At 47.1% G+C, this 12,317-nt stretch overlaps 1 protein-coding gene across 1 annotated transcript in view; it reads right to left on the reverse strand.

The window, feature by feature from the left end:
* Positions 1,744 to 12,317, reverse strand: part of DYRK4 (dual specificity tyrosine phosphorylation regulated kinase 4) — a 43,238-nt gene continuing 32,664 nt past the window's right edge. Inside the window, 5 exon segments of the mRNA XM_018049063.1 lie at positions 1,744 to 1,968; positions 3,132 to 3,324; positions 5,561 to 5,690; positions 9,526 to 9,586; positions 11,708 to 11,880. Coding sequence (XP_017904552.1) covers positions 1,744 to 1,968; positions 3,132 to 3,324; positions 5,561 to 5,690; positions 9,526 to 9,586; positions 11,708 to 11,880 — 782 coding nt within the window.

Raw genomic sequence — 12,317 nt, forward strand, 5'->3', positions numbered from 1 at the left:
GTAGCTTGCTCATCTTCCTACCTTCGGGAAACCTGTCATCCCCTGCTCCATGTGGTCTTACAGAAGCATCAGTCATGGGGCTTGTAATCCTGGCTGGCCAATTGGAGGACCCCAATATCTCAGACGCAGTGATGGGTTCAAATCCAATTACTTATGAGACTTTCCTACTAGCAGGAAGACTGCTACTTTTGATGGGATGATAGTGGTCATCTTAACTCCTGGGCAGAGCTTCTCTTCAGAATGAAGTCAACCATAAATGAAGCAAGACTAAGAGGGGGTGAGAGCATCTGAGCTCCATGATCTTGTCTGAATTCCTGCTGTGTCCCTGTTTACCCATCCTGATTCCCCACAGTCATGAAAACCAATAAATGCCCTGTTGTTTAAATGAGTTGGAACTTGGCTTCAGTCATTCCCAGACCAGAATTCTCACTGGCATAGGTTAACTCGGGCAAGAGGGGAAAAGTTGATTATTCTTTAGACTTCTCTCAGTGATGCTGTTCTTTTAGTACTCTTAGTGATGCTCCCCTGGTGACTCAGAAGGTAAAGAATCTCCCTGCAAAGCAGGAATGAAGTGAAGTCGCTCAGTCGTGTCCGACTCTTTGTGACCCCATGGACTGTAGCCTACCGGGCTCCTCTGTCCATGGGATTCTCCAGGCAAGGATACTGGAGTGGGTTACCATTTCCTTCTCCAGGGTATCTTCCCGACCCAGCGATCAAACCCAGGTCTGCCACATTGGAGGCAGACGCTTTAACCTCTGAGCCACCAGGGAAGCTGGCAAAGCAGGAGACCCAGGTTCAATTCCTGGGTCGGGAAGATCCCCTGAAGAAGAAAATGGCAACCCACTCCAGTACTGGACTGAAAAGCCTAAAGAATCTCATGGACAGAGAAGCCTGGTGGGCTACCTTCCATGGGGTCACAGAGAGTCAGACATGACTGAGCAACTAACACTTTCCCTTTTACTAGTGATGCTGTAACACTGAGCACTTAGCTGTCTCCCTGAGACAGACCGGGACCTGGGACCCTTAGTTGCAGTGCTGCACCTGGATACACCTCTCCTCCAGCAACCAAATACAAAGAAACTGTATGGGACTAAAAATAACCATGTGTATGCACTCTGGACCCAAAAGATACAAAGAGACCAACAAATCCACTGTCACTTTTGAAGAGCCTGGAGCCAAAACAGGGGGTCAGGAGCAAAAGCAGGGTACTGAGCATATCCCCTGCCCACACCACCACCTAAGAGACGGGCAAGCCACTCCTCCAGCCCAAACCCTGGACACACCCATACCCTGTACCCTTACCCCACACTTAAGGACCCAGGGAGTGAGCAAGGGAATCTGCTGTTTGTGCTCGCCCCCCACTCCAGCAGCAGGGACCCCAATAAAACTTTGCCTGAATTTCCTCTCTGGCCTCCAGTCAATTTCTAGTTACTGGGGAGGGCCAAGAACTCTGGTCAGTAACATCCTCTCCACCCCCCAACCCCCACCCTACCCCATGCACCCATTGTTGATTGGGTTAAGGGCAGAAGGAAGAAGCCTGGGTGCAAGGTTATTCTTTCCAATCCCTCATCACAGAAATCATGCCAATCAGCCAGGTGAATAGAGGTCCTTTTTTTTTTTTTAAACAAACCTTTATGGGTTTAAAAAAAAAAAAAACAACCATCTTAAGTATTGTACAATATAAGCACTGTCTCTAATACAAATCATGGTCGGGGGGAAGAGCAGACACACCCTCCGCTTGGGTCACACAATAGGTGGTAAAGCATTTGTGTTCTTGGGGGAGGACTTTTTGTTCTGTTGTCCCGCGGAGGTCTTGGACTCCACGGGCCCAACAGCCGCCTCTGGCCTTCTGGAAGCTTCTGCCAGATGAGGCAGCTGGATCACCTCGGCCGTGTGCTGGCCAGAGCCTCGCTGATTGCCTGGATTCTCATCCTGTTTGGTGGCGCCATCTTTGATTTTGTCTTTAGCCTCTGCTAGGAGGACCACATCTGCCAAGGAGAAGACAGCCAGAACAAGTAAGTGTTCAAACGTGAGTTATGCTCTAACTGTCCAACAGGTTCTAAATCACTTCTGGGAAACCCTGGTGGTAACGATACAAAAACGGTTCATTGGTAAAGCACATTCTACGTGCCAGACATCCTTCTAAGCATGCGTGCTCAGTCACTGAGTCCTGTCTGACTCTTTGCAACCTCTCGGACTGTAGCCCGCCAAGCTCCTCTGTCCATGGGATTCTTCAGGCAAGAATACTGGAGTGGGATGCCATGCCCTTCTCCAGGGGATCTTCCCGACCCAGGGATCAGACCCACATCTCCTGCATCTCCTGCAGGTGGGTTCTTTACCGCTGAGCCTCAGGGGAAGCCCATCATTCTAGGCTCTTGACAGTCACTGATTCCTTCGCTCTTTCCTGCAGCTAGACAGAATCAGCCTTACTCTCATTCTCATAAGTGGAGAAACTGAGGAACAGAGAGGCTAAGTAAAGTGCCCAAGGGCTCACTCCCGGTGAGTGGTGGGGCCAGACTCTATCCCAGATATCCTGACTCCAGTGATCAAGTACATAACCCTGAGGTTATATTGCAGATAAAAGATATTTGCATAATTTTATAATCTGTCTGGTAAAAATTCAAAAGGTAATTATAGGGTACGCACAGGAGGACAGATTGAAAGAAAAGGAGAGGAAAGTGAATTGAAGATAGGAGCAAAATGGAAATTCTTAATGATGAGAGGGGATTAAAAAGGAGAACCTAGCCACAACCAAGTTTCCTGAAAGAGGAAAATTCCCAAATGAAGAAATGGCGGGCCAGGACTGCCACTGGAGGGCCAGTGGTTAGGACTTTGGCTTCCAGTGCAGGGGCTGTGGGTTAGATTCCTGGTTGGGGAGCTAGGATCCCGCATGCCTCGCAGCCAAAATTCAAAACATAAAAAAAAAAAGGAAAGCAGAAGCAAGCAATGTTGTAACAAATTCAATAACGACAATAAGTGGTCCATATCAAAAATCTTTAAAAAAAAAGAGAAAGGAATGTCTGGCTGGTTGTGATGAAACCAGAGTAATTAACCAAGGCTGAGCTCAGAGAAACTGACATGTGGTCCTCCAGAGCCACCTGACTCCCTGGGATTATGAAGACAGAATGAGCTATTCGAGAGGCTGTACCTTTTTTGCCAGAGTGATGCTGTACTTGAACCTTGTCCTTCCTGGATTCAGAGGGGAAACAGAGACTCATTTTCCTCAAGGTCTGAAGCCTGGGCCGAGCTTTGAGGTTCCGAGGCTCATGAATCCAAGCATGCTTGAGCGCCTGGTCAGGGGTCATGCGAAGAGAGGGCTCCCAGCTACACACCAACAAAGCCCAGGACCGGTTAGGGCTCTATTTCCCTTTTTAATAATGAAATACTCTCAAAGACCCCAATAAAGAACTTAAATAAAATATAAAGATGGTTCATTTTTACAGAACCCATTTAAGCAATGTTGTAACTCAGAGATATCACAGAACAGAGATTATGACATACAATGTTAAAGTGTGTGTGTGTGTGTGTGTGTGTGTGTGTCTGTCTGTCTGTCTGTCTGTCTGACTCTTTGTGACCCCATGGACTATAGCCTACCAGGCTCCTCTGTCCATGGAGTCCTCCAGGCAAGAATACTGGAGTGGGTTGCCATGCCCTCCTCCAGGGGATCGTCCTGACCCAAGGACTGAACCCGGGTCTCCTGCATTGCAGGCGGATTCTTTACTGCTGAGCCACCAGGGAAGCCCTCATTTTGAAGTACCTGGAAGCAACAAGTAGAAGTGATCTTTTTAGAAAATGTGTATAAAAAGCCAAGGAAAATCTCAGAGCCCAAGGCTTCCAGAGTTCCTAACAATTCCCTTACAAGAAATAGTCTAGAACATCTAAACCAATGGACTTCAGGATTTAATATACTAAGATCACCAAAATGAAAAGAGACTTAATTGCTATTCCCAAACTTTGGAATTTGCACCTCCAAATACATCACAAAGAAAATTAAAGAATGCTAGAATAGTAATATTGTAAGGGGGACTTGGTGATAATCCAAACTTCCAATGTAGTAACAAAATATATTTGACAGAACACCCACCACGGAGTCATCTTGCCTTTCTTGAGTAATTTTAGTGACAAGGCACTAACTCACAGAACTAGCTATTCTAACTTTTAAACACTCCAGTTTTTTAAAAGTTCTTCATTTTGATTGAGCCAAGATCCACTTCCCAGGAACCTTTTCTTATATTCTTTAAAGTTCTTTTTCAATTTTTATTTTTGTGGCCACACCACCCAGCATGTGAGATCTTAGTTCCCTAAACAGGGGTTGAACCTGCACGCTATCCACGGGAAGCGAAGAGTCCTGACCACTGGACCACCAGAGAAGTCTCAACCTCTTTAAAGATAGTGACAATAGGCATCTTTCCTGGGGTACTGTAATTAAGATTCCACATTCCCAATGCAAGGGGCCTGGGTTCGATCCCCAGTCCATCCCTAGAGCCCACATGTCACAACTGAAAGATCCTGCATGGTCTATGAAGATCAAAGATCCCACATGCCACAACTAAGACCAGAACAGCCAAGTAAGTAAAAAAAATTTTTTTTTAATAGTGGCAATAGCTAGTACTTTCTAAATACCTTCTAAACTAGGTCCTGTTCTAAAATGATTTGTGTGCTGTTTTTTTTTTTTTCCTATGACTTGACTGAAGTACAGAAGTACCTACTTTCTAAGGTTCAAAATATGCCTAAAGATACTAAAAAACTGTACATATTAAATGTTTTCTAGCTCACCCTTTCCCTAATTCCCTCATATGAGAGGATTTAGATTATAAATCCTAGGGGAATGGGTGGGTAGGGCGCTGCTGCTGCTAAGTCACTTCAGTCGTGTCCGACTCTGTGCGATCCCAGAGATGGCAGCCCACCAGGCTCCCCTGTCCCTGGGATTCTCCAGGCAAGAACACTGGAGTGGGTTGCCATTTCCTTCTCCAATGCACGAAAGTGAAAAGTGAAAGTGAAGTCGCTCAGTCCTGTCTGACTCTTAGCGACCCCATGGACTGCAGCCCACCAGGCTCCTCTGTCCATGGGATTTTCCAGGCAAGAGTACTGGAGTGGGGTGCCATTGCCTTCTCTAGGGAGGGTGCTAAAACCAGCTTATATTGGGTGTGGATTCAAACAGTCCCAGCAGGCTCTGTGAAGACCTTGGCTTCAGTTCATGAAGCAGGAGACATGGAGGACGTGCCTACAACCTCGCTGCCAGACAATCAGGCCAAGGAAGCAGGAAAGCTCAACCCACACGCTGTGTACTCCAGGGCAATCACTTAACCCCACTGAGTGTCAGCCTCTGCGTCTCAAAACAGAACAAGTCACCTGCCCCACTGATCACACAGGACGATGGGTGGGTGGATGCAGTCTGATCAGGCAATGGATGGGGAAGCACCCTGTAAATCCTGAAGCTCTACGGTCTGTGTTCATTGCACGGTCATCAACTGCCTCCCAGGCTTTCACCCGCAGACGTGTGGGAAAGGACAGAGCTGAAGAGGAAGCCCCAGAGTCAAAGACACCCTGACAAACTCACACCAAGCACCGCCTGAGGAAGTCCAGGAAGCTGGTGTCACAGGTTTTCAGCAACACGGTGAGATCCTTGGAATCCGGGTATCTCTTTTTCCCCCTGTTGTTGGTTATATTTTTAGGAAAACCTTTGGAATCTTTAGAGATACAACATTCTGTGTTTAGTTCCAGGTGTAAATATGCACTGATCACATCACAGCTGTTCGCTTGACTGGGCTGCTTCTTGGCGTGGTCTCTGCAGCCTTCCCCTGCTCCGTCCCACACTGCCCCCTCCCCCAGAACCCCCACACAAACACATCCCGAAGCCCCAGCCAGTGTGAAATAACCACATGTAAACCAATCCAATGAACACAATTTACAAACAACGTTTCCTACTACTCCATATGTTCTGAGCCTCCTTCCCACCACCTCCTCCCAGAATCAATTAAATGATTTCAATGATTTAACCTCAACCAATGCAAAATAATGATTATGATGATAATAATAATAAAATAATAAAACATTTAAAAGTAAATATGAAAAGACAGAAACATTCAGCTCTGAGCAAAAAGGATACTGTCCATTCTTGGCTTATCTCTGCCCCTGTTCCTTCCTTCACTTACCCCAAAATGTGAGAATTTGGGACATCCATGGAGGATAACAAGAAAGTCATTTTAGGAGAAGGCATTTGCTCTTAGAACACATGTACAAACCACACGAGGAAATTAATTTCTTTTTTTTTTTACAGTCATGTGAACATTTTGTCCATAATTGCAATGATCAAACTTGGCTGGTGACTTAAGACACAGCTTAGAATGCCTTTCTTCAGCCATTTCCACCGTTTTTAAAGCCCTCACCAAATGTATGATCTGTCATTCCTGAAAAGCAGCCCTGGAGACAGCTCCAAAGGTGAGAACACCTAGTGCAGTGCTTTGCAGGTGAGACCACTCGCTTGGACATCCACCAGTGAGCGCGTTCAGAAAGATGACCGTGTATGCTCATACCTTACAAGCACTCATACAAAAGGGTGGATATATAGAAACACGGACTTCCCTGGTGCCTCAGAAAGTAAAGCCTCTGTCTACAATGCGGTAGACCCGGGTTCGAGCCCTGGGTTGGGAAGATACCCTGGAGAAGGAAATGGCAATCCACTCCAGGACTATTGCCTGGAAAATCCCATAGACAGAGGAGCCTGGCAGGCTGCAGTCTATAGGGTTGCAAAGAGTCGGACACGACTGAGCGACTTCACTTTATATAAACACACACACACACAAAATTGACACACTCCATGGAATCCTCACAAAAACTCAGTGGGGTTCATACAATGAAAGGTACACAATGAAGCGCTTCCAGCTGTGCAATCCATGCACTCTCAGTGTGTCCAACAGAACACCTGCTCTTTTTACTGAATTCCTGGAAGAGCCCACAAATGTGTGTTTGTGTGTATACACACGTGGGTATCTCTATGTGTTTCTACAGATACAAATGGGCTGGGGGTACTGCGTAGGGCATGGGTCTTGTTTTTGTTGTTGTTCAGTTGCTCAGTGGTGTCTGACTTTGTGACCCTACGGACTGCAGCACACCAGGCTTCCCTGTCCTTCACCATCTTTTGGAATTTGCTCAAACTCACATCCATTGAGTCGGTGATGCCATCCTACCATCTCATCAAATCCCCACTTTCCTTTTGACTGTGGCACCAGGTTCCCACCTTATCCTATGCTGTCTTTTCACAGATTATCAAAGAAGAATCAGAATCATGGGCTTAGAACAACACAAACCCTACAGTAACCCTTATGTAACTGCTTTTCTTGTACAAGTTTTTCCCGCCTCTCTCTTCTCCATTGCCTCATTTTCCTCCCCACCTCCTTCTTGCTGCCTGGACCACCTACATCTCTTGCTATCCTTGAAGCAACATCACTTTGCTGCTAATTAGAGATATTAACTTGGAGTGGCTGGGGCGGTCGAGGACCTGTTGACATCCCGAGAGACGAGAACTGAAATTGGCACAGTGTTTCCCAAATTCGCCTCATCCTAAGCTGCTGTAACAACATACAGACTCCTGACTCCCATCTCAAAGCCACCACATCATAGGAGGATGATGGGAATTAGCACTATTTCCAAGAACCCAGATGATTCTCATAGTCAGATAAAGTTTGGGAAGCATAGAAGAAGACGCAGCTCCCAATAAAGTCCTTTCTTGTGCAGGAAGGGAAGATGCGTGACGCTGCTACCAAAACCACGTTGCTCATTCTGAAGCCTGGTGCTGATGGTAAAAGTCAGGTTCCCAATGAAACGGACATGTGTGAGCCTTTGCTATCCTCTTACCAAAATGCCCTCTATTCCCTTCCTTCTGATTCCCCCAAATACAATCTCCTGACTTCAGGGTTATAGGCTTGAGAGGTGAGTCTCCCCACAATGTCTTTGTCAAGCAGGTGGAAACAGCACGAGCCTACTCATCTTTCCCTAAAATCCTTTGACATTCAAAAGGCTGAGTTAAAAGTGGTGAAGGGGAAAAGTATATTTGGCGTCAAACAACCAGTTCTGTCGTCCTGAAGTTACACCAGTGAGTCAGCCAGCCCTTCTTTCAAAGAAGGTATGCTCTCATCAGACCACTTTCAAAGAAGCTCTAGCCTGCGGGCACTTCCCTAAGCAGCCGGGACACCAACACTGACCCTACTCAGAGAGGCAGTCTTTACGCCTCTGGCCATGACTACATGCTGACGTTTAAAAGATGTAGTCATTGGGATGGCTCAGGACCAAGAGTGGACAACAGCTTTGGTATTGGAGGGGGATCCTGGAGGACTCTTTCTTGCCAGACCTTAAACTTTTAGTTTCTAGCTCATGGGCTCCCCAGGAGTGCTGGGAGAGATGCCAGAGAACCTGTGGCTGTGGCAGGGGCTCAGGGCCATGGCTTTTTCACCAAATGATATAGAAATAGACTACATTTTAACCCCCCACGTGGCTGAACCAATATACATGGACTGATCATTGATACGACTGCAATCTTTTTGTCCAGGAGGGTCCCCCAGGGCAGTGTTTGTTTTGACTGTGCTATTGACAGGACAAGATGTGTTATTCAGATGGTGGGGAGTCCCTTCAAGGAGCCGTCTTCCCTCACACCTGGTTTTGCTCCTCTTGGCTGTCATTAGGGCCACTACGGCTTTTGCTCCATGGGAATCCCTTAGGAAAAGGACTGCAGACCTGGGACTGGCTTCACCTTCCGGTTCAGAGTGGCCCAGAAGCCCTGCCTCAGTTGCACCTCGTTCATTCATCTGTCTGTCCCACACAGCATGACTCGGCTGGAAGGGCAGAGAAGCCTAAAATCCAGAGCCTGGGAACTATGATGGGGGGGCAGCCTAGGGACCATGGATAAGGCTGAATTCCAGCAATTATACAGATGTCCTGTGCATAACTGACAAGCCATCGCATATCCACAGCAAAACTGTACTGACAGCCCTTGCTTATCCATTTTATAGCAAAGTCACAGTGAACCTGGAACAGTAAGGGCCTGGGCAATTAAGAAAATTTCAGCAGGAAAGAATAGGGCTCCATTAATGATGAAATGGAATGATGGAATTTTCCGCTGTTCTTGCGAGGACTCTTCTGCTGTTTGATTTCCCTTCACAGTGCATCATGTGAGCGGGCAGGCAAGCTGCTAGGGGAGGTGGGGAGAGTTTATAAAAGAGGGTAGAGTTCTAATCTTTGAGGGTTTGAGACCCGCTGATGGGTCTTCTAAGCAGGAACCTGGTCACTCTCAGGCACCTGCCAAGACCTCATTCCTGGTATGACTTCCCCACCCACCTCCATCACACACCTGGTACCATTCTCAGCATCTTTTCACTTTTCTGAATGAAACCTCTAAGCACAGCCTGCCCTTTGGGGTGGGGCCAGAGGAAGAGCATCGCATGGGGTGTGGGGCATGGAAGGTGTCTTCGAGGGCTAGGGAATCTTATCATTCACTGTGGTAAAAAGAGAGTCAGACCCGGGACTCACCAAAGAACATCTGTCTCCTGGAGGCCATCTGGATGAAGTGGGATGGTGGCAGGCCCAGCACCTGCAATAAGGGCAAAGTGGTGGATTCACACTCCTGGGGTCACACTCACCAAGACTGTTGGAAGCGGGTGGGACTTTGGTCAAACTGGTTTTTCCAGACAAGGACCCAAGATATGAAGTTAATACGGCTTCCCTGGTGGCTCAGCGGTAAAGAATCGGCCTGCCAATGCAGGAGACGCAGGTTCGATCTCTCGGTCAGGTAGATTTCCTGGAGGAGGAAGTGAAAACCCACTCCAATATGCTTGTCTGGGAAATCTCATGGACAGAGAAGCCTGGTGGGCTAGAGTTCATGGGGATGCAAAGGGTCAGACAGGACTGAGTGAGTAAACGACAAACAGCGGCATGAAGGGATAACCTCAAGCGAGTGGTGGAGCAGTACCACATCCTGAGGCTCGACTCCTAATCCAGGGCCGTTCCAGTATCCTGAGAATCGATCGGCATTGCCCATGTTACCCTAAACAGGCATCAGCACTAGCCAGGTGGGAATGTGGCTGCCAGCTCTCACTGCCAGAGAGAGTAAACCTGTGCAGCTGCGCACCACCCGTGAATGAAGGAGTGACACCTCCCAGCTCAGAGCATCAAAGGGAAGGGGAGGAAAAGCAGATGGAAACCACCAGATGGACATCAGACCACAGGATGACCTTCTGAAAAGAAAAGAGCAGCGTCTGCCTGGTCACCTTATCTGCACAGCAACCTACAGGGCTGCACAGAGAGAAACGAGGGGTGTCCCCATCAGCCCTGGGTTCCTGGCTTTCCAGCCTGGTTCCCAGCCATGTCCCTTCCCTTGTGCTCCTCAGCTTGAGATCAAGAGGAAGCTGAACCAGTTCTGGGGCAGTGGGAACCTCCACTTGGATCTGTTGCCCCCTCCCCAATTCTCCTGGGAATTGGAAGATGATTGGCTCAGGGATGCTTCATTAAATCACCCATCACCAGCCTCAGAAGCCATGGACTCTGGTCCCCTCACTTTACAGAGACCCAGAGCACAGAAGTGAATTGTCAAAGGGACAGAGGAGTAGCTTCCAGGTTTACTGATTTCCAGGGTAGTGTTCATCCCACCGTGGCTATCACCATAGCACTAATACCTAAAGCATTTGAATACTCTATTATTAGTTTTAACCATGAGATGAATCTATATATTAATTCTCAAGGCTATATGTGTCTTTCCAACTATCTTTAAGAAAATCTAGAAAATACAAATTTGGAATGGATGGATAGATAAACAGGTGGACAGTGAGAAATTAGCTATACCTTTGTTCACAGTCAAAATATCACTGGGAAAATCCTAAATGTGAAATTTCCACTTTTGGGGATTACTTTTTCCTGTGCTGTCTAACTTGGCTTCATAGTGAAAAGAAAAATTAAGTGTTAGTCGCTCAGTTGTGTCTGAATCTTTGCAACCCCATGGATTATAGCCCACCAGGTTCCTCTGTTGTCTAATTTGGCTTCATAACAAGATACCTTTAAGTAAGAGAATAGCAGGCATAATACACGATTATATGAGAGTCTTGGTGAAACCTTTTCATTGGGAGATATTCTTCCCAGAAAGTTAAGATGATAACTAATGACTGAACAGTATGTAGATTTTGTTGGGTATTGTGTCAATCTGGTTTTTAGATTCTTTTGAATATATAGGAAAGCTGTTTAGTTGCTAAGTTGTGGCCAACTCTTTTCCAACCCCATGGACTGTAGTCCACCAGGCTCTTCTGTCTATGGGATTCTCCAGGCAAGAATACCGGAGTGGGTTGCTATTTCTTCCTCCAGGGGATCTTCCTGATCCAAGGATCAAACTTGCATTTCCCATGATCCTGCATTGACAGGAGTAATTTTTTTTTTTTTTTTACTACTGAGCCACCTGGAAAGCCTGGAAAGACTGCTATACCAGTCTTATTTTAAACATCATGATTCATAATATGCTGGAAATTACATCCTTTGCAACTAGTTAAATTTCTGATAAAAATGTTAGATGTCAACTCAAACGTGTACATAATTTCAAAACACGCAACCCTCCCCTGTTAACAGATGCCAGCCACCGCTCTACAGCGAGCCAGATGCCACTTGGTGTCTGAGAACAGAAGTTATCCGCCCTGAAGGTGTTGGCTGGAAGGCAGCCCGGCCCCCTCACCTCCATGATGCAGGCCAGCTGCTCCACCTCGTTCTCCCCAGGGAACAGTGGGTAGCCTGTGTACAGCTCGGCCATGATGCAACCCAGGCTCCACATGTCAATGGCCATGTTGTATGGATGGCCCAGGATCACCTCTGGGGATCGGTAGAACCGGCTCTGGATGTAGGTGTAGACTGCATGGGAGAGAAGAGAAAGCTCACATGGAAACCTCCCAGAGCACACAGCACCACATATCTGCAGCACTCATGACTCATCCATTGTTCAGTCACTCTGTCTGACTCTTTGCAACCTCATGGACTGCAGCACACCAGGCTCCCTGTCCTTCACCATCTCCTGGAGTTTGCCCAAACTCATGGCCATTGAGTCGGTGATGCCATCCAACCATCTCATCCTCTGTCATCCCCGTCTCTTTGTGCCTTCCACCTTTCCCAGCATCAGTCTTTTTCAGTGAGCCAGCTCTTTGAATCAGGTGGTCAAAGTATTCGAGCTTCAGCATCAGTCTTTCCAATGAATATTCAGGGTTGATTTACTTTAAGATTGACTGGTTTGATCTCGTTGTGATCCAAAGGACTCTCAAGAGTCTTGTCTAGCACAGCAGTTCGAAAGCATG

Source organism: Capra hircus, chromosome 5 (assembly GCF_001704415.2).
Source record: "Capra hircus breed San Clemente chromosome 5, ASM170441v1, whole genome shotgun sequence".
NCBI lineage: Eukaryota > Metazoa > Chordata > Mammalia > Artiodactyla > Bovidae > Capra > Capra hircus.